The 22,171-nt window shown below is 40.5% G+C and overlaps 1 protein-coding gene across 1 annotated transcript in view; it reads left to right on the top strand.

The window, feature by feature from the left end:
* Positions 1-14,292: 14,292 nt before the first annotated feature.
* Positions 14,293-22,171, top strand: part of abhd17c (abhydrolase domain containing 17C, depalmitoylase) — a gene marked incomplete at its 3' end in the record, with an annotated part of 45,224 nt that continues 37,345 nt past the window's right edge. The window contains exon 1 of the mRNA XM_080458757.1: positions 14,293-15,011. Coding sequence (XP_080314883.1) covers positions 14,527-15,011 — 485 coding nt within the window. The 5' untranslated portion in view covers positions 14,293-14,526. The remainder of the gene's footprint in view (positions 15,012-22,171) is intronic.

Here is a 22,171-nt window from a genome sequence, read left to right on the forward strand (position 1 = left end):
GCAGTGTAACCCTGATGCATTTGTCTCCATTAATCATTTGTTTCATCTGCCTGATCACGTTCTAGTCTATGTCCTATGTTCATGTTTATGGCAGGTGTCTCTGTGTGTGTCTGTTGTGATTTGTTTCATGTCTTGTCTTTCGCCATGAGACCGTTTGTACAGTGCCACTCTGTCTTGTCATGTTTCTGTTTTGTTCCAGCAATACCAACCCACATTAGTTCGATATTTGACTTCATTCATGTAAAGTCAGATTTTAACTTAGTATAGTTACATTGATTATGCTTTAGTCTAAGGTTATAGTCAATTTGTTTGGATTGCCTGATGGTCTGTGGGTGAGCTCCACCAATTTGACAACATCTTGCGAAAAAAGAGAAATTAATCCGTTTTATTCCGATTTTAATGTTAAGATGACTGTTTAGTGCATGGGTTTGCAACCTGTGGCTCTTTACTTCATCAGTATTGGCTCTATGAAGAGCCAATCCTATTATTATGTTGTTTTAAAAATGTTGTTTGCATACCTGCCAAAACGGTTAAAAAGGCTGAAATTGCACAATTGTGTAAAGAATTGTACACTGTACAAATGTTTATCAGACCTATATAGATAACTTCATAGGCTGCATGAGCTTTTATAATTAATCGTGTTTTGTGGCTCTGGAAGAATTTTATTTGATGGTAAGTGACAAAGAAGTCTTTTTTGAAGGGAAAGGTTGCAAGACCTCTGACTTAGTGGCTAACTAGTCAAATACACTGTTGACCGTCGTGTCTGGAATCACACAAATTTCAGACTATAGATGAGATGAAGTCATTTTAGGAGCCAATAAAACCTATTCTAATCTAATTTGGGAATAGACACTGTATCGAAAATCAAAGTGACAAAATTTTAATTAAACCTTCTGGTGCAAAATTCAGTGACATGTCCCAGAAATGCATGGCAACATTTGTACAATTGTACAATTATCCAATTGTGACGAGTTACTGTTTTCCCTGTCTCAGTTCCAGTACGGCAAGCAGAGAGATGGGCAACGGACAGACGAAACAAATTATAATCACAAGGTGAATGAAATAATAGGCCGTGCTCCTACAGTGTAGAGGAAGTTAATTGCTGACCCTGACATAGACTGAGAGATAGTGTAATGCTCACTACAAACGTGGACGTGATGGAAAGAGGTCCAGAGGAAGAAAAGGATCAATATCGTATAAACCACACGCATCAGCAATGTGTGGAGTTAAAAGAACAATGCAGCTGCTCCTAGTTAATGTCTGTCAGGTCGATAAAATGTGTCTTGATAGAGGATGTTTAGTTTGGGGGAAGCACACAGGTGAGCGGTCATTAGATATGTATGGGAAGCTGTGGCCAAGCCCAGATGTGGTGCCAGGTCTTCATTGGCAGAAATATCAGCTGAACTGTGATCGTCTCGATCAGATTGAGGTCACATAAAAAAAAATGAAAGCATCCAAGGTTGGATCGGTAGAAAATCACATTTTCTGTTTTTCCTGCACGGTAAATGTAGCCTAAGTCCCCATTAACACGACAACGTTTCAAGTGGAAATGCATAGTTTGTGTCTTAGTTTCAGAAAAGTTTTGCGTTCATACAGCAACGTTTTGAAAATAATGTCCATTTACATGGAAACAACAGAAATGCCAAAAACGATCTATTTTTCATGTTGATCCATGTGTTGTTATGAAACCATACACATACACATACACACAGCAAACAATACGCTACACACACTGACAATGGGAGTACACTAACATTCTTATAGACAGACGACCAAGTTGGAGTGTTATTACAGTGGCTGTCAACTATAAAACTATAAAGTCCTGTAAACAGGTGCTTCAAAACGCAATGAAAGTTTTCCATTTTCACTTGAAAACATTGTTGCATAAACCAGGCCTCAGTTACAATGCTTCTAAGGAATACTCCAACAGCTATGGAAAATAATTGCTTTGCTTTGTGTCTACATGTCAGCTTATAAAATGGAGTTTACATGAGAGCTTATGAACATAATAGCAAAACTCACCTTACCAGTGCGTGGACTGATGTGGTCCCATTCTCAACCAGTTGAGATGCGAGGTTTTGAGTAACTGGCATACAGCCAGACTGACTAAGAATCCAGTTAAAGATTCCAGCATGCTGCCCTCCTGCCTCACGCAGCCTCAGCCACATCCAATCTCCAAAACAGCTCTCTTCAGACGGAGATGCCCCTCAGGCTCTGATCCAGAGTCAGTCAGTGAGCAAAACACTGAGAGCGAGAACCTAAACAGGCCTGAGATCTGTCAGTGGACTGATATCATAATTGACCCTCAGGAGCGGCTAACCCAGTCGTGACCCCTGCTGCTGACAGCGCCTCGTTCAGCCGGGTTCATCATTCCTCCATACAGAACATAACTATTAGACATTATTTTCTAAATACCGTCAGGCAAGCAGTGGCTGCAGACGCTGTTTTGACATGAATTCCTGCAGAGGGGAAAAAAAAGAGGATGATGAATCTACCCATTAAATAGACCTTTCAGATGTGTCCTCTGTATAGAACTTTACAGAAAAAAACCCACCTTGTGAATAAAAACACTTATCTTCTATATGGGAGAGCACCGCTGCAGTCTTGCAACGAAAGATGGAAACTTTAAACAAGAAACAAGATGCAATAAACTCATATTTAGTTTGCAGTATACAATAGAAACGTGTGCATCTGATAGGTTGTATTTGTTTTAATGAAATATGGCTTTATGAGAATCGGAAATGATTGCATTCTGTTTCTATTTCCGTTTTATAAATCATCCCAGGTTTTTCTGGGGTTGAGAAGTGTGTTTTTGTCACAAGGAGAAAGCCTGAAATGAATACCAGCAGAAGACTCCAGCAGCACAAGATAACATATGACAGGGACAAAGTGTAATTATTTTCAGTTCTAAAGGACATGTGATATCAGATTCATGGAACAACGCTGTCCAATAAAAATAAACAGATGTTTCTGTTTCTAGTTATTTTCCTATCAAGGTCTTTTTTTATTTATGTCTTCCCACAACATATGATGTTATTATGTTGATACATTTTTCATCAAAACCTGAGAGAAAATTACTTTCCTTGAGAAGAGTCATTTCTTATCTTTCCATACAGCAGTTTCCAGCTGCTGTGTAGACGGAGCACAATATGTCTCTGGGTTGGAAGAAGTTGGATGGTGAAGGTTCTGCACGGAATATAAAAGAAAAAAAAAGTGTTATTTATTGTGAAAACACAAGCAATACATATGAAAAGGGTGTATGAAGACTCAGATAGGATCATATTATATGACCAGTTTATACAGACTAAGTAAAAAGTGTAGACAAATGCATTTCTCTATCAAACACATTAATAAATTCAAAGTGCTCTGAACTCTGATTGGTTCCCTTCAAACTGTGGACTTGACAAACGATTCTGTGGTAGATTCTCTTCAATGTTCAGGCTTCGGTTTGTTGACAACCAATAGAATACAAACTCACCTATAGGAGTGTATTATCTCCCTAAGATTGTGATTGGCTCAGACCCTGAGGCAGCAGAGCAGCCCTGAATCATGACGCTACCTCCCCTGTAGTTTAAGATGGGGATGAGGCTTTTGGGTTGTATGTGGTCATTTTTTAATTGTATGAAATGAGTATTCATCCCCAACATTTAATATTGGGTTCACTTGTTATCTAAACAGTTCCCCAAGACTATCATAGTGCTTGTAATTTCTTGTCCTGTGTATTGATGTTTTATTGGAACAAAACGACCTCTATTCAATGTGAGCTCTATCTGGACTCGTGACACCTGGGGAACTGTCGTTTTCCAGCAGCTTAATTGGTTGTCACTGTGTTAAAGTCATTGTTATTCTATATTTCCTTTTTTTCTTGCCATTTGACATAAAAGAGAATATGCAAGTGGAAGAAGAAGGGTGCTTGTGAGAGACAACAGCATGAAGAATATCACCTCATGTGTCAATAACACTGAATTTGGCCTTGTTCCTCTTGTTTGCATAGTCTGGTTGTGTTCTGCTGGCAGTCAAGATGAAGATATCTATTGTTATGGTTTGCTAGATTTAAGGTCCAGTGTTTCAAGACTGATTTGTTGATCAAATCAAGTAACCTTGTGACAGATCACTGCTTCCACAAGCTCACATGTGGCGGCAACGGCTTCTCTTGAAGATGGTCATTAAAGAGCATCCTAAGGCATAAACACAAAGTTGGAAAAAAACTAAAACAAAACGAGAAGTCCTCCCATTATCCTCCTCAGGGTCATGGGCATTTGAAGCAATTCCAGCTATGGGCAAAGGCAGGTTTCACCCTGGACAGTCCTTCACTGGGCAAACTACACAATCACATCTACGGGCAATTAGTGTCACCAGTCAACCTCTCAGGCATGTTTTTGGGTGAAAACTAGAGAACCTGGAGGAAACCCTTGCAAGCATGCCCGAATACAAACTCCACAAAGAAAGGCCCAACCAGTTTTTGAGCCCTTGATGTTCTCACTACAGCAACAAAAGAGTACTGTTTTTCTTCAGTTGAGTTCTGTTGCTCAGTTGCTTCCCCTTTTCTCCAACCACCAATCAATGCTAAGCAGAGATGGCAACATTTCAGACGTACATGTGATTGGAAGTGAACAGGTTGACAAGTGCTCGGAGCCATAGGGGAAAATGCAAATTTTTGAAAATAAGTATTGTTCTCTGCCGCAAGTGAATGTGGTTTCAATACAAATACAGCCTACAGCATCAACTTGTGGCCTGGCATAAAATCTACATGGTTTTCAGTGTTTCTGCCGTTGCTGTGTAAACGGACATCATTTTCAAACCGTTGATGAGAAAATGAGAAACTTTTGTTCAACAAAAATGTAGAAACAATACATTTTCTCTTAGTGTGTGTGTGTGTGGGGGGGGGGGGGGGGGGGGGTGGTATGTATTTTGTGAGTTTTGTTAAAGTGTAAAATTTGAAAATCAAATGTTCCCTCAAGAAAAAATGCAAACTATTTGTTTTCTCCTGAAAGCGGGCCTAAGTGAGTGAAACATGAGCTTGTATCGCCAGATAAGAGTGTAGATCCAGTTGGGAAGGGAAGTTTATCTGCCACATGTACCTTTTGTCTCATATCAGACCTTAATTCTTGCTGACTAACCTAAACCTAAAGTACCATAGCTGAAGGTTATTTTGAACCATAGTGTCAGGAGACAAAGACAGAAATCAGAGCAACTGAAAAGACTAAAAAGGGTTTAATAGTGAAACACTTGTCAGAACAAGAGTACAAGTCCAAACACAGCCTCTCGGAGCTGTGCTGGAGTTGTCCAAAGATTCGTCAGTGCAGTCTGGTTTTAAGCAAGTCAGAATACACAATCAATTCGGGTGCAGACACAGGACAGTTGTAAATGGAACCTCTGGGGAAGCAAAGATTAGACAGTCATAAAAAATCCTGATCCTCTCGTAATTTCCTCTCTGGTTCTGCCTTATCTGAGTGCCCTTAGATAATGATGAGAAAGTCTTTGCCAAACAAACACATCATCTTTTAACAAGTAACAACTTCGCATAGAAAATTATTTTCTAACACATAGCTTTGATTTCGTCACAAAGTTCACAACAATTACACTCTTGGTTTTGCTCCGATTACATGCATCGCCCTTATTGCACCAACCTCAATTACATTTGGTTTTAAAAAAAGAATGTGTTTTAATAAAGTACATATTAGTCTCATTCTCAATTTATTCTTTTTTTTCATCGTAAAAGAAGACTTGCTGGTAAAAGACCCGCACCTCCACAGAAATCCTTCAACAATGGCGGCAAAATTACAGCAGAGAGTGACTTTCCCTGCTTTGAGAGTCAAATGAAACACATATCCTCCTCTATTAATGTCTTTTCTAATCTGAATGAGGCAGTAAGAACATTAACATAGATTTCACCTTTCATTCAATGACGAAAGCTAGAAACTGTTAATTAAACCATCACCCTTTGTAATTGCCAGCGCAAATGTCTGGTGACTGTCAGTGAGAAATATGAAAAGGGAGTCGATTTGCAAAGCAGTAACTGTGATGTTTCTTTTCATGCAAATTTACACTAATTACGTGTCAAGAGCATCACCTGTCAGGTAGATTAAAATGATTTTGTTCTTAGAAATCAGTGGATACGTATTTCAATTATTTGTCAGTGCAATAAAGCAGTACTATGAAGGAACCTGCTGAAGATCATGGAGGCAATCTTATGAAGATTCAACTCGGATTCAAACCCAGAATTTCTTACAGTGGACTTATCAGTGCAGCAGGGTGAAATAATAATACTGCAGCACACGCAAAACGTTCACACATGCTCAATCCCACGACGCAGGCTCGATGAGGACGGTGAATGAATTTGTGTGGTTTATTGACAGAGGCTGAAAGCAAGGAGGGAGTTGAGAATGAGGATCTGAGAGGGAGGCTGTCCAGGAGAGAGCCTAATAGTACGTAATGGCAATATTCTGTATTACAATAGCATTAGAGTGCATACGTAACATTTAACATGTATTTGCAGCTTTCAGCTTGATTTGGTAGCAGACATCTTGATTATAGAGCATCTCTACCCCGCTAACTGATGTAGCTTCGGCTGAACCTTTTGAATGCATTAGTCCTCATACTGACCCACACAGTGCTGACAGCTCAGCTGATGTGTCAGCAACACTGCATGTTGAGAACAAGCTCTGAAAAAGATCCAAGAATTGTTCAATCTTGACGTGCCCTTCTTCTGCTAAGGCTAATAAAGAGAAACAGAAACTTGACGCTGAAGATCTTCAATAGCAACATGAAATCCGTCTTACTCCCTGGTGCTGAGAACGCGAGGGAAACCAAAAACATCACAGTCCAGGTGTTTGTTAAGCAGCGCCTGCGCTCCATCCTTGGGATCCGATGATATTTGGTAATCTATAATAAAGATCTGTGCGGGATTACCCACCAGGAGAGAGTGGCACACCAATTACGCAGAAGGAAGTGGTGGATCAGGCACACGCTCAGGAAACCCCGGGACAATGTGACAAGACAAGAAATATCTTCAAACAGGGCAAGAGAAAACAGGGCCGTCGCAAACTGAGCTGGAAATAATCAGCGGAATAGGAACTGTGTCAAACTGGGTGTGACTGGCATAAAACGTCTGGATTAGCTCAAGATTGTTTGGAGTGGCAGATTTTTAAAGGATACCCTATCCTCCTCTTAGGAGTGATGGGGTTAAGAAGACTAGTGAAGGAACTGTAGATGTACTGTACTGAGTAAATTATATATAGAGGAATTGCAGAGTTTTATATCAGGAATGTTACCTGACATTAATTATGGCAGCAGAGAATGAGCGTGTTTCGTCTGTCATCCTCATGAGGTGTTTTCTTTGCATTCACGTTTGATTGGATCGAGTCGGGGCAAGAAAGACTGTTCCATAACTCAGAGGAAAAAGTTTGAGCAATTCCTTTGCAAAAGTTGACTTGTTTTCCTCCAGAGATGGTGTGTCTGGCAGACCTAAAATCAGGCTTTGTTCCACATTCGGGTAGAGAAATCATTTGTTAGGATGAGACGTCTCAGGTTAGATGTCAGGCTTATGAATATTCTGCAGAGCTACGTTCTATCTGCTCTACATCTCAGGCAATGTGGTGGTGAGCAAGTGGCACCTTTTTTCCCCTGCTGGGTTTTTAATGGAAGCCTGGCCCAGACTCGCTCTCCACAGTCTGCTTGATTCAAACACATTAGCCTATCTTGTAATGGCCACACTTCTCCAGGCTATGAAAATTGCAGCCAACTTCCTGTCTACACATGGATATTAGAGATGGCGCTGAAACGGTGGCTCGTCTTCCCCCTCTCGTGCGAATATCAAGTGGCTGTCTCTGCATCCGAGCGTCTGCCGGTACCGCTGCTGTTTTTATGTCTCTCGCACTTGTCGGTTGTGATAAGAATATATTGTAATGTCTTCCACTGCGCCGCAATGTTGACTGGTGGAAGTGCTCTCAGAGATAGGAGTATCAAGTGTTGTGAAGCAAACTAATCTGTATTAACAAATGCATGCCGGAGTGTTGCTGGTGATGTGTGTTATTGCTATTCTATTCATATATCAAAAAACAAAATTGCCAATGGCAGCTGAAGTAGGATTAATGACTTCAGGTCTGAGCAATGAGAGACACTTATGGGAGAGATGTGAACTGTCTGATGTAATGTTGAGAAATATGTCTCTGTCACTGGCAATCTCAGGACTGTGGATATCGCCTACAGCAGCCGACCACAGGACCAATGCCAGAGATTTGGTGTTTGGGCTAAAGCAGTCCAGGTTATAGGTTGCTTTGTTATGCTCAGTTTAATGTACAGTATGAGTGGCTTCGCTCGTCCTGGACCAAACCGTTTGCCATTGACCCATCACACACCCAAGCTGTTTAAATAACAAAGATAGATGGATGCGTCAGTGATCATAGATCTGTTAGACTTATTATTTTTGTGTTTGGTTTTCTCCATTATATGTTATATTTTCCTGCGTATTCCTCCGTCCCGTCTTCTTTCTTATAACTTGTGACTACGCCCTTGTGTTTCCAGTCCTCCCTTCATTATCCTTAATCGTATGTCTGTTACTGCTGGTGCGCGTCCTCTTCTCCCGCCTCCTGTGTCGTGTGAATCAACAATTGTTTTCTTCCTCTCTGATCCCCCCCCCCCCCCCCCCCCAAGTGTTTCCACCGGCATCTCTCATCGGCCCTGCTTCCCAGTGCATATTTAAGCTTTCCGTCTGTCTCAGACCCAGTTTTCACAACGTTTCCAGTGGAAAAAGCATCGTTTTTGTGTTTTCGTTTCAGAAAAGTTTCCCATTTGCAAGGCAACGATTTAGACATGATGTCTGTTTACATGAAAATGGCCGAAACACCGGAAATTGTGTCATTTTCATATTGGGCCACTAGTGGGTGCTGTTGTTTGTAATGAAACCACACACGTTCATGTAGAGAACAATATGCTAGAAACAGTAACAATGGGCGCACACACGCACGCACCTATGCACGCAAGTATACAGTTATTATAAGATTGAAATGTGGTTGTAAATAAAGTTACCAACAACCCATGCAAACAACTATTTAAGAGAACGAGAGTAGAACTCTCAACACCATTCCAAATTTTTGTATACAGATTGTAACCTTTATACAGAACAAAGGTAGACTTAGCCATTTGTATTATCCTCCTGGAAAAGATGTTGGGAGGTGGTCAGTCAGAAAGGTTTTCCTTGCTAAATGTGGGAAAGTCAGATGATGATGGCCAGACAGAACTGTTTGTGTTGTTTCCAAAACCAGTCGGCTCGGCAACCATCCTGTTTGGAAACATGAAGCAGGAAGGAGAAGTGCACTGCTTGGAGACCCTGATCAGTGGTTCAGCGGTGGGCTGATTGACACATGGAGGTTTACCCCAAAACATGTGTTGTTGAGTGGGAAACGTGTGTGTACAGGGTCAAAGTGCAATGACACCCAACAGTGGAGCACCATGGCAAAGATTAATGAGATTATATCCTGTGTAAAGCTTTTATTGCTTAAACAATGTTAGGTATTTGGCGTTTTCTTTTTTTTCTGTCTGTGGGACATCAAAACAAGAAAAACATCCACATGACATAATTTACTGTTTAAGATTTAAGGATAGAATTGAACGTTATGACTAAAAGTCCAGCAATGTTTTGAAGTAGGACCCTCAAGGCATTATATTGTGCTACAAAACCATTTACTAACAAAACTGATGGGGATAAACACCCCAACAACATGATGCTACCACATGTTGAAACCAACATGAAGAGTTTCTTCTTCCAGCTTCCAGATCACTTCAAATCAAGGCCGATCACTTCAGTCCTATTTTCATCCGACTGAAGAATTTTGTTATTTTTTTCCCTCAGACTCCAAGCAGGCTCTCACCTGTTTCTTATTGAGGGGAGACTTGAGTTGGATCGCTCTTCCAGAACACAGTCTGTCTCGGATCTTGGGGCATTTTTCTAAATGACTGCAGTCAACAAAGTTTGTAATGTAATCAAATGTGTTTCCATGTGATTTTTGGATGAAACTGACAAATATTGCATGTCCAATGCTAAAAATAAAGATTTTTTTAGAGCACTGTTTCCTTAAAACATTGTCAAGACTCACTGAAATATCAAATTGTATATATTTTCCATTAACACTCGTAAAGGTTTTAGTTAATTTATGGGTTTTTTTTGGAGGGGGGGTAAGTAAAGCTACAATGACGTTAAAAAAAACATTGTGAGTAAATAAAGAAATTGTAGCCGTGTACCACTATAAATCTGAATCGTAAAAATGTGTTATTTTGACATAGAATTAATTGAAAAAAATACGCTAAAAATCTAAATCACAAGTTTTTCAGATCTGATTGAATTGGAACATTATTAACAGATTTTAAAATTGTGTTTAAGTGGCTTTAAGGATATTAGAAAACAATTCATTGTAGATAAATGGGAAGTTGGGAGCCAAATTTCAAATTCCATTCTAAAAGCTTGTAAATTTTGATTCATGATAATGAATCAAATTAAAGTGAACTTAGAAATTATGAGATGTCTCTTTATTATTGCTCTTGTCAATAAACCAGAATCACTATACCACGATGCAAAATGTTAATGCCATTGTCTTCAAAGGCCCCCAAAAAAACCACTAGACACAAGGCTAATGTTTGTAACAAGTGTCAGATGTGCATCATAGTCTTTCCAGGATGATTTTTTTATGAACACCTTAAAATAAGATATTGTTCATTGGAAAATGCTGAGCAATTAAGTGATTAAACTCCACTGTAAACTTGAAAAGAAAAGTCAAGCTTGTATAGCATGGTGGCGGTATCATCATGCTGTGGATGGGAGCTTTGCTGCCTCTGGCATTCAAGGTACCAAAGGCCCCATTTATATGACATTTTAAGTGAATACAGATTGCTTTTGTTTCAAAAAAGTTTGGCGTTTACATGGAAACTTTTTGAAAACAATGTCCATTTATATGTAAATGACCAACATCGAAAGAAATGTAGTTGGCATGTTGGGCCACTCGTGGGTGCTGCTGTTTGTTTTGCAATGAAACCACACACCATGGGCTTAGAAAACAATACGCTATACACATTAACAATAGAAATATACAGACATTCGTATGAACAAACAACCAAGTTGTATGTTATTATGGTGACCGTCAACTATAAAACTACCAAGTCCCAGGAAAATATAGACTGGGAGTCATGACACTATGGAGACAAACATTGTTGTCATTTTCCATCTACTGAGCATGTGCAGAACAACTGTTTACTACATTTGTGGTGTGCAGTAGAAACATTTTCAAAAAGTTGTTTTATCCCATTTTAAAGGAAACAGAGTTGGAGTGTTTTCAAAAAGCTGCATTTGGTTGCATCATTGTCATGTGAATGGATCCCCAACACACCATGAAGGTTTTCCGCTGACATGACAGTGAAAACAGACAGACCAAAGAAATCTTGACATTAAAAGTTGGGAAAGACATTGGTTGAACATTTTCATTTGAAATGAAGCTCTTTGGCCAAGTTGTCCCACTTCAAGGAGCACAGTGACAAAGGTTGACCGTTTTTAAATGACGAATCATGACTTAAAAACTCCTGGAAATAGCTTAAACCCACCTGTGCAGAAAGGACTCTAATCAAATCTAATAAATGTGAGCTTGAATACATTACAGACATTAGTCTTTATGAAAGCCTCTAAACATCTCCATCCAAAACCGAGGTGGGCACTCCTTATCCAGGGCGGCCGAAGTCCTTCATGGGTTTTCCTTCTGCAGCAAACCTTCATTAGACTAGGGTGACATTGAAAATGTGCCTCACAGGACCAGGAGTGTCCACCTCTATTCTTCATGGAGACATTTAGAGGCTTTTATTGCTCGCAAAGCCACTTCATATTACTCTGGGCTCACAATAAATTTGTCCAGGGAATATTTTGAATTTGTAGCCCAACAACATGGCCCCAGTGGCTCACATAACTGATGGAGGCTGGGTCCAGATACCACCAGACAGTAAAGCACTAATGTTTCAGGGGAGCTTGCTGGAGATGAAAGCTGATAACACCACAGAGCTGTGTTGTGTGATCGGAGGAAAAGCTCCATTGTTCCCTGTACCGAACCCCCCAAAAATGGGAGCGAACTGGTGGCGCAGGTCTGTGTGTACAAAGCTAATAACAGCTTCATCGGCTGAGGGAACTCGGGGCTTTCAGTATCAACAATGATGTTTGAACACTCGTCAACATGTGACTAAAGCAATCCGTCTTCACCTTCAATATTGTCTCTGGGTACAAGATGAACCAGTTCATCTCAAACCCATTTATCCATGTTTGTAGGAATGTCCTGGTTTAGTTTTTCATTGTTTTTGAATTGACTTGTGCTTTCCAACATTTGTTGCGTGCAATGTGAGGTTAATACTTTTTCCTTTATCTGAACTATACAGTGATGAGGAAACACTCCAAGAAGACTGAGGACTCCCCTCACCCCTATAAATGCATCACATTACTACTGTCTGATGATAATTGTTCCATTTTCTGAGTCTTAACCCATTGAAACAATAAGCTAAACATTTATACCTTTTGCTGCTGAGTATGTGAGAGTGACTTTGTAATTATTGTATCTACCGAACCAAATGGGATCAACAATAAAGTATATTCTATTCCATTAATTTTTTTTTTTTACTCTAATGGAAAAACTTTTGTTTAGTTTTTGTAACTTTGAACTTTGAACAAAACCTATTGACCAAGCAGTAGCGAGTAGTGATGACTGGAGACTAATTTGTGCATATATATACACACATGCATACACACATACACAAATAGAAACAAACCCATTCCCCTACAAGTGTGGTCCTAAAATTAAAAGAAAAGACAATAAATAACTTTACAGTTTTGTACATGTAACAGTAAATCTTATACTTGAATTGACCCATGTACAGAGAGAAACCTTTTAACCTTGTGATTACTAAGCCGCATGTAAACCACGTGCTTAACTCTCCAGCGGTTGATTCTTCAGTTTCCTTTTAAGTATGGATAAAGTGGCTGATTGTTGTGATTAAGTTGCTTTCCAGCTCATTCCATACATTTGGACCTCTATGACATATACGAAAACTGGTACATTTTAGTTTTCTATATTTACCCTTAATAGTAATTTATTTCTGGTATCATGTTGGTGAGAAGGTGAGTAGAATGAAATGAGTTTGCATAATCTATTATACATAATACATGCATTGTGATAAAGTTTCACTTCAGGACGTTTTCGGAGACCATATTTATGGAAGAGAGCATTTGTTGGAGAGTTTCATCGACCATGAAATGATTCTTATTGCTTTCTTTTGTAGTGTAAGTAGAGTATGTACTGTTCCAGATAAAGTTCCAATAATTCAAGTGAGGACTTTGATAGTCCTCAATACAGTTAAGATGAATAGAAAAGAATAGAATTGAATAGAAATATTTTGTCAGTCCCAGAGGCAAATTCTGAATGGAACATAATAAAAAGAATAGAAAGCTATAATATCAAATATGACAGGATAAGAATTGAAGTAATAATTAAGTAATAGTAAATACTAAAACGTGTACTCGGTATGGAACAGACCTGCACCAATGCCAGACATGATGTGCTTCTCCGATCTGCTCTGTATGGGACATTTTTCGCAGTTTTTTTTGGATTTATTCAGAAAGGGTCAGCCATTAACGTCCCAAAATCGAATTGATCCACGGTTCATAACAAATCACCCCTGAAGATTTCATGTAATTCGGGTGTGTAGTTTTTGTGAAAACTTGGTTACATACATACATACATACATACATACATACATACATACATACATAAATAGTTGCAGCCAACAACATAACCTTCTCTGTACAACTGTCATTGGCAAAGGTAATAAACATGTACAAGGCTTAAAAGTAGCTAAAATGAGCATGAAAGACTGAAATTAACAAAAAACACAACAAACATTATTTACAAATAAAAGTTATAAAGTCTGATGGCCACAGGAAAGAAGTATTTCACAAAAACATAAGTTGCTGCTCCAAATGTTATTCTTGTAAATACCCGCACCTTTTTAATTTAATTTTTTTTTATTTGATTTTAAGCTAAAATCATTTGTGATTGCACTTTAATAAGTCAGTGAAATATTCTAACATTGATTTAAAAAAAAAAAAAATCAGATAACGTAAAATCAGTTGGGGGGTAAACCGGAAGTGAGTGTGTACCGGAACACCGGCTCCATTCAGAGGAATGGCTGCTCTCTCTTAGCACAACATTAGCAACACACACTCAAGTACAGCTGGTAATGAGCACTAAAGGCGGATTCATCCCATCTCGACTGGTCGGGGCTTGGCTCTTTGCGGTGTAAAACCATGGACTTAACCATCACCTTATAGTTTTCCCGTTAACTCGGGGAATTCGTAGTTTTAGCTGCCTGTCTGCGGCTGTCGCGTTCGCCACTAAAGAGAGCGACCCTCCCGCCGCCACTCCTCCACACGACCTGTTCATGCTCCACTGGGTTGCAGCCGCTTTCCCAGTAAGTCAGAACACCGCGGAACCCCGCGTCTAGATGCCCGAGCAAGGCCCCAGGATGAACGGCTTTTCTATCGGCGAGCTGTGCTGGCTCTTCTGCTGTCCGCCCTGTCCGAGCCGCATCGCGGCCAAGCTGGCCTTCCTCCCCCCGGAGCCCACCTACTCCCTACACACCGACGCGGACGGGGCCACCAGCCTGCACCTGACCGAGCGGGCGGACTGGCAGTACTCGCAGCGGGAGCTGGACGCCGTGGAGGTGTTCACCACCCGGAGCGGCCGTGGGAACCGGGTCGGCTGCATGTTCGTTCGATGCGCCCCGAACAGCCGCTACACGCTGCTCTTCTCCCACGGGAACGCCGTGGACCTGGGCCAGATGTGTAGCTTCTACATCGGCCTCGGATCCAGGATCAACTGCAACGTCTTCTCCTACGACTACTCCGGGTACGGGGTCAGCACCGGGAAGCCGTCCGAGAAGAACCTGTACGCCGACATCGAGGCCGCCTGGCAGGTGCTGAGGAACAAGTGAGTGGAGGGTTGAGGGTCAGCTTCAAATCAACAGGGCCCGGCTGTTCTAAACTCGGTTATCTTTTAACCGGGTGTTGTCTTGACGTTAAACTTAATGCACCTATGGCTAAAATTTTAACAGTGTGGTTAACTCTCGATGCCAGTTCAACAAAGGACGGCTCGGGTCTGAGGTGGACTTAACTTTGATATAAATCTATACTCTAATAAAGAGTTAGGCCTTCACTACCACTTTGGGAGAAGATCAACATAATCTCTGATGAAGAAGATGAGTGAGTGCTGAGTTGTCCACGTTTCACTGTTTATTATTCACGTTGTTATTTGGAGTTTACCTTAGTACTTAAGCATTTGAGCAGCATATAATAAATAGTGCATTCTAATGCATTGTGGACGACTGAATACTACATCGTGAGGTGATAAATTGGCGGACCAGTTGATATTGAACGAACCAAACATCAAATATGGTATGGAAGAAACATACTTATTTAAAATCACATAACTGAACCAACATAAAGGAAGGAATGGCGGCCCACCACTACTAAATGAATGTAGAGGAAAACCCTGGATGAGGCATCATGATGCCGTCCGATCATCCCAGCTCAGTTTTCATGTGTTCCCACTTTAATATCCCGGAATCAGCATTGTTTATGTTTTATGGTAGGTAGATAGACCAGATGAAAACACTGCCCTGCCGTCCACCACAGTGTCATTTTCAGTAGTTGGAAATGCTTAAAGACAAAATGTGGACGAAAGGAGAATGGAAAGTGGGCAGAACCATGGTCGAGTGGCATAAGGGACGCTAACCACTGGCATTAACCTCACTGTTAACTTTGACGGCGACGTTGGCTCATGGCATGACTAACCATGTTTTCAACAACGCAAATTTAATGGTCGGTTAGCTAACGGCGGGTTAAGAATTTAAGCCACAGTTGTTACCAGTGGTTAAAATAACCAAGTTTTGAACAGCCGGGCCCAGATATCTTTTGATCATACACTCCTGACAACCTATATCTCATGATCATACTGAACATCACAACCAGGTTGGTCAGTTAATATGGGAGGTTTCTCTAAGAAATTGGAGTCCCATTTACTTGAAGTCATAATTACGCAGCACCGTTTATACCTGTTATATAATCTGAAGCTATGGAATCAGCTGTAAAACCTTTTGAACTTGTCATTCGCCTTCAAATCAGCTGACCTACCTGCTGATCTTCAATACATTTGCTTCAAATTTTGAAGAAAAATCTAATTATTCCTGCACATTTTCTGGCAATCTAAAAAGGTTTTGGCTTCTCTCAAGGCCGATTCACCTGTGGCTGGGTTGGTACAGTGATCAGACTGTTTCAGGTTTGATTCCTTCAGCTTACTTTTATGCGGTAAGTGCTTTGGGGACTGCTCAAGCAGTTGAAAGGTGCGATGTTAGTGTAACCCGTTCTTACAGGTAGTATCATTGAGACACAAGGTGTCATTGTTAACAGGACCTGTTTTCAGACAAACATGCAGTTTCTGTTCGGTGTCACTACAGATCAGTATCGTAAGGTCAAAGTAAAACTGGTGAAATATTTTATTCATGAAAAGGTTTCAAAAGATTGTTATATTTGGTGTTGGTCGCTTGGCTAGCATCGACTCTTTTGCTATAAAGATGCAATAGATGGATTCAAACTGTCATCCACATGCGCCAAGGAAAAGAAGGCTGGGATCCGTTGCTCTTCAAGACAATATCTGGAAAATGTCATTTGGAAGCATTATTTCTTCAGTGCCCCTGAGAATCACATGCAGAACTATATGCAGTGCAACTATTTTCCACATTGATATGCAAGGCCTGCACATCTCAAAGTCCATGTTTTCAGACAAAATCTATATTTTAATAAAACAATGTAAACTTTAAGATCCACGAGAGGAGTAGGGGGAATGTTGGGAACCGTTTCTACTTTAAAAGGTGAAACGTTTCAGGTGTTAAGAGTGAAGTCGGAAGAACAAAATCTGACTGATGTATGAAGCAATTGCACAGAAGTGCCTATCTCATGAGCAGACTAGCACACGTCAATAAAGGGATGGTTTGGATCATAAGACTTCTGGGAAAGTGATCATGCGATTGCATCCAAACACCCTCTATCCCCCAAGCACATGAAAAACCACTGGACAAACAAAAGTTTGAGTGTTCTGGAGTAGGAGATGAAAAGAACACATGAGAGCTCCATTATTCGCTGCACTAGAAGAGACATTTGTTCAGGTACAATGTGCAAGATTCTTTTATCCTTTTTGCGTATGCCATGTTCAGCTGCGCATTTTTTAAAAGACCCTGCCGCTGCTCCGAGGTCAGAGCGTAGACAGTTGCAATGAGAGTCCAGAGCATTAAAGAAAATCTCATCTGACTTCAATATTTAACTCCTCCAATGTTTTAAAGTGGGCGGGATGTGCTTGGGCGACTTTTTAGTTAGTCAAATTAATGAGCAGGGCTGTTTAAAAACTCTGCCATAACCTCCATTAACTGTCATTTTTCTCATAACAATTCCAAAGTAATTTACTGTCATCCTTAAACAGTTTAGCATGCAGAACAAGTTCATAGATTAAGTGCGTGGAGAGTGAAGATAACGACACTGTTTCTCAAACCATCACGAAAAATAACTGAGGCAGTGAAGAGTTTAATTTCTCACAGTGACAGCTGAGGGCCAGTGACGCCACTGCTCCGGCCTGAACTCAAACCTCTCTCCCACTGGACTCGGGCCGGGCGCTCGCTGGTGTGTAGGCTGATTATCGGAGAGCCATGCTTGAGTTAAAGCTTCATGAGGTGGAGAACGCCACAAAATATTCCCCAATGTGACTTTAACTGGCCACCAACATCCTCCAACTCTTCTATTTGTCACTTTCCAGAATGTCAGCATGCAGAATATGTTTTAAAGTCATAGCCTGACCATGTGCTAATACTGCTTTCCAAATGCTTTGTGACTTGAGAGTGGAAGTGATGGAAGACCCTACAGCAGGGGTGTCAAACCAAAGGCCCGTGGACCAAAACCGGCCCGCAAGAGGCTCCAATCCGGCTAAACCACCAAACGAATTGAACCCCCCCCCACCCCAAAAAAAACAATAGACTTTTTATGAATGCCTGTATAGAAACACTGCGCTGATGTACAGGCCGTGTGGCAAAGCCAAGCCTTTGCATATCGTTTGCATAGGGAGTAGAACTCAGGCTTAACGCAAACGTCCAACAGAACCATGCTTTGTGCAACTCGAAGGAAACTCCTTGCCTTCGTTTAGAATCTATTGTCAACCATTCGTTCAAGCAGTCAATGATGCAAATTTCAGGAATTCTTCCAATCTGGGGAGAAATCTATATAATCAGATATAAATCTATACAGTGTATGAACCTTTTCTTTCTTCCACGAGAAGCTCCCTCTGTGATCTTCTTGAAAACCCTAATTGAATTGGCCCTCGCTATTTTAATGTGTTGCATTGGCAGATGGGCGCTCTATTTTTTTCTAAATCAGTCATTGAAAGCCTATAAAATTCAGTGAATATATTTCTGTTGCCGTCACAAATCCCAAATGGACCTTCATCCGTCACGAGGACTATATTTTCCCCCCATGCTCTAAAATGCTGGTGCGTCTGGGCCCATTCCAAGAGTTTGGGTTTGGTTGCTCTCATGAGAAGCAGTTTGAAAATACTACTCATCCTCCGGGAGCATGAGCAGGCATTTGTCTTTCAGCAGGCCAGTTTGCTTTTGCCAGTCGAAGCCTTGTTTGTGTTGTGCCGTTGTCTTTCAGAGAGCAGTGATTCTGTCACATCTCTCTGTGGGTTGATCCTGAAAAAGGCCCGTTTTGACACTTTAATGGTAGAAACATGGCATCAGAACTAATTCAAACTGTTACTCTAAGCTTCAAGTTGACTTGGCATGTAAGCACTGTGACCGACACGTCGTACTCGTCCTCTGGACTGTCTTTGCATGGCTCCTCCTGCATTTACATTTTCTCTGACTGCAAGTGAAGATGGATGTAAACAGATTTTAAGAAAGTAATTTGTTACAGTTCTGATGCTGGAGCCAGGGAATGATAAACAACTTTTGATAATTGATTAGCAAAGTAGGCGCACATTAATTTTTTCTGTCAGCTAATCTATTTATCTACTTCTACATCAGCCCTTAAATGTCTGCATCAATACACACACACACACACACACACACACACACACACACACACACACACACACACACACACACACACATTGTTGTATCTCCTAAAGCTTCTTAATCCTTAGTATTGATATATTTATAGCGACCAGAAAATATAAAAATGTTTGTTTACAGCAAGCATTGGTCACATAATGTGATTTGATCTGCGGGATAGGCAGACAATATTTATTTAACCTAATACCCAAGATATTTGGCCATTTCTTGTCTTTTGTTTTACACAGTAGTCTAACATTACCAGTGATGTACTAGACTGTAAGTGAATGAGTTGAACCTCCGTTGGGAGCAATAAAGTGAAGCTCTTCCAGCAGCAGCTGATCAGAGGTGCACAACACTCAGGAGGATTTTTGGACTATTGTTCCTCACAGAGCTGCTTCAGCTCTGCCAGATTGTTTGCTGCAGTATTTCTGCTGCACGGCTCCCTGAGCTCATTCCACAGCATCTCTTTTCGAATGCTTTTACACAAGGCTCTTCCGGGGAGAGTTTGACGACTTGAAACCAAATCGCTGCGACAAGGTCATGCAGTTACAAGAAGTGCTCGTTTGGGGCGCTTTTAACCCAAACAAACACGGACTAGGAATGAAAAAAAAAAAAAAGCCCAAGGAAGAAGAGAATCCAGCTCATTGATTGACCATGACCAAAAATGGGAATCCATCCCATTCAGCTTTCTTCACACGCCCTTCAAAGAAACACACACAGCAAACAATGGCACTACAACAGATTTATGCTCTCCTGAGGTTTCTCTTTTGACATTTGCATTTAAGCTTTATTATTCTTTCACAAGAAGTTCTCTAGTTTGAGCAGCAGCTTGTTGCCCTGTGCAAAGCTATGTGGACCAATTAAATCCCTGTGCCACCATTTTTTCACAAAGCAATATAAGAGCATAATTATTCTTGTGGCTATCCACAACCAACTGCAATATATACTCATCTGACAAAGTATGGATAAGTGCCTGCATGTCGTCATTAGCATACATGCTTCTCGTAAGCAAGACATCAGATTTCCTCAGTTTTCCTTTGTTTATTCTGAGCTTCCTCGGCTGTTGGCTTTGTTTTGGGGGGTTTTTCTACTCAAATATCACCACACGGTTTATGACACTCTCTTTGGTGCAGTTTGAAGCAAATACAGGAAGTGAACCAGAGTTCAAATGAAATTGAACCAAAACCCACATGTTCAAGTGGAACAGAGTCGGCAATTTTGGACCAAACCAGAGTGCGGGTGAATTTTCCCCAACAGCATAAACAAAACGGATTGTCTGAGGAAGTGAACTCTGGTGTCCTTGTGGCAGATCAAACAGCAACTGGTGTGAAACTCTTATAGATTCAAATCTGAACTCTGACTGGGTTCTTCCTGATGGCGGATCATCTTTTCTTAGTTATTCTACAATAGGCTTACTTCCATTTTCAGGCTCCTTGTCCTACTGCAGTGTCCAGATACACTGATAAACTTGTGATAAAAAACAAACAAACCATGATGCTCCCTCCGCCATGCTGGTAACTATCATGTTGTTGTGTTTTTGTCCTTTTTTCTTTTTTTTTTTACACCATATGCAGTGCTGTCTGTCTATTCTTCCCCAAGTATTCAATCTTTCTCTGTAATGTTCCTCCATCTACAAAGAGGCTTGAGTCTGTTTTTTCCTTTTTAACTGAGCTTCCTGTTTGCTAAATCCTGACTCTTAATCAGCTCTTTTTGGAGTCAATAATGTAAATGTTTACCCACTCATGATTAATGGCTCTGTTAGATAGAGACATGTAATCTTAGAGTTGTTTGGGATTAGGTCAAATCCACTGTTTGTCTATATTTGTGACTTTGATGACGATTGTATCACATTACAAAATGAATTTGCTTTGGTGAGTGATATTCTGCTCATTATATTATTTATGTCTTCCAGTTATTTATTCATGGTGTCCCTTCAGACTTTGACGTGGGATTTTCACCCCGACTTGCCTTTCATCCTGTCGTGAGGAAGTTGCGAACAAAATGTCTTTTTACGGGATCGATAAAGTTGTCTCGTTGAATCATGTTGAGGTGCAAAATCACCAGGTGCATTTCAACATATCTATTTAATGTATATCTCAATATTGTTGTGGTATTAAGTCAATCTCTTGTTTGTCGTTAGTTTTCACAGCTTGAGATCCAGGTTTGAATCTCGGAGAAGTCTTTCTGTGTATCGTTCTCATTTTCTCCTTGTGCCTGTGAGGATTTTCTCTGCGTACTCCAAGCAAATGCCTGTGATGTTAATAATTGACTTTAAAGTCAGCTATACTCTTGAATTAGTTACAGATCAGATCATTTGTTTTCTCACCAAGGACCTTATTGAAGGCTTTATACACACGCTAAACAGTAGAGCTCATCACAACCACTGAAGTGTAGTTGATCGCTGCTTCCTGTAGCTTCTTTACCTTTATTTGCTTAAAGTTTGAATGTTATGATAGCCATCAGTGCCGCTGTCCCACAATCAGACTCCTTAGTAATCAGACTAAATGCTGCTCTGTAGTACATAGATTTAGTACATCTATAGCTTCCATATTCTGAACATGTTTGAAATTAATGTTCCATTCGAAACGAAGTGCCTCTGAAAGGAAACTTAACAGGATTTCTTCCCACCAAGCATCAAAATGAAACATTTCATTGTTCCCTAATTCTCTAGGGAGCAACCTGCCCGAGCATTAAACTCTGTTAATCATCAGCCTCTCCTCAGGGAAGTGAAGCACCTGAGGAACAACTTTATGTTTATTCAATATCTTTTTAATCACATTTTGTGCCAAGTCATTAAGTGTGTGGCCTCGGACAGGAATTTGATTTCATAGTGTCCCATACCAAAGCCTTTGGGGCTCTTTTGTGTCAGAGTAGCTGGAGAGATAATGCTTTGTTTCAACAACCATCAGTTCGAAAAACATTTAGAAAAATGCTGAATGGCTTTTTGTACTTTTTGTTTCTCTTTTGAAAGAGCATGTCCCCATTCGAGACACAC

The sequence above is a fragment of the Lipophrys pholis genome, assembly GCF_963383615.2.
Source record: "Lipophrys pholis genome assembly, chromosome: 2".
In the NCBI taxonomy this organism is placed as follows: Eukaryota; Metazoa; Chordata; class Actinopteri; order Blenniiformes; family Blenniidae; genus Lipophrys; species Lipophrys pholis.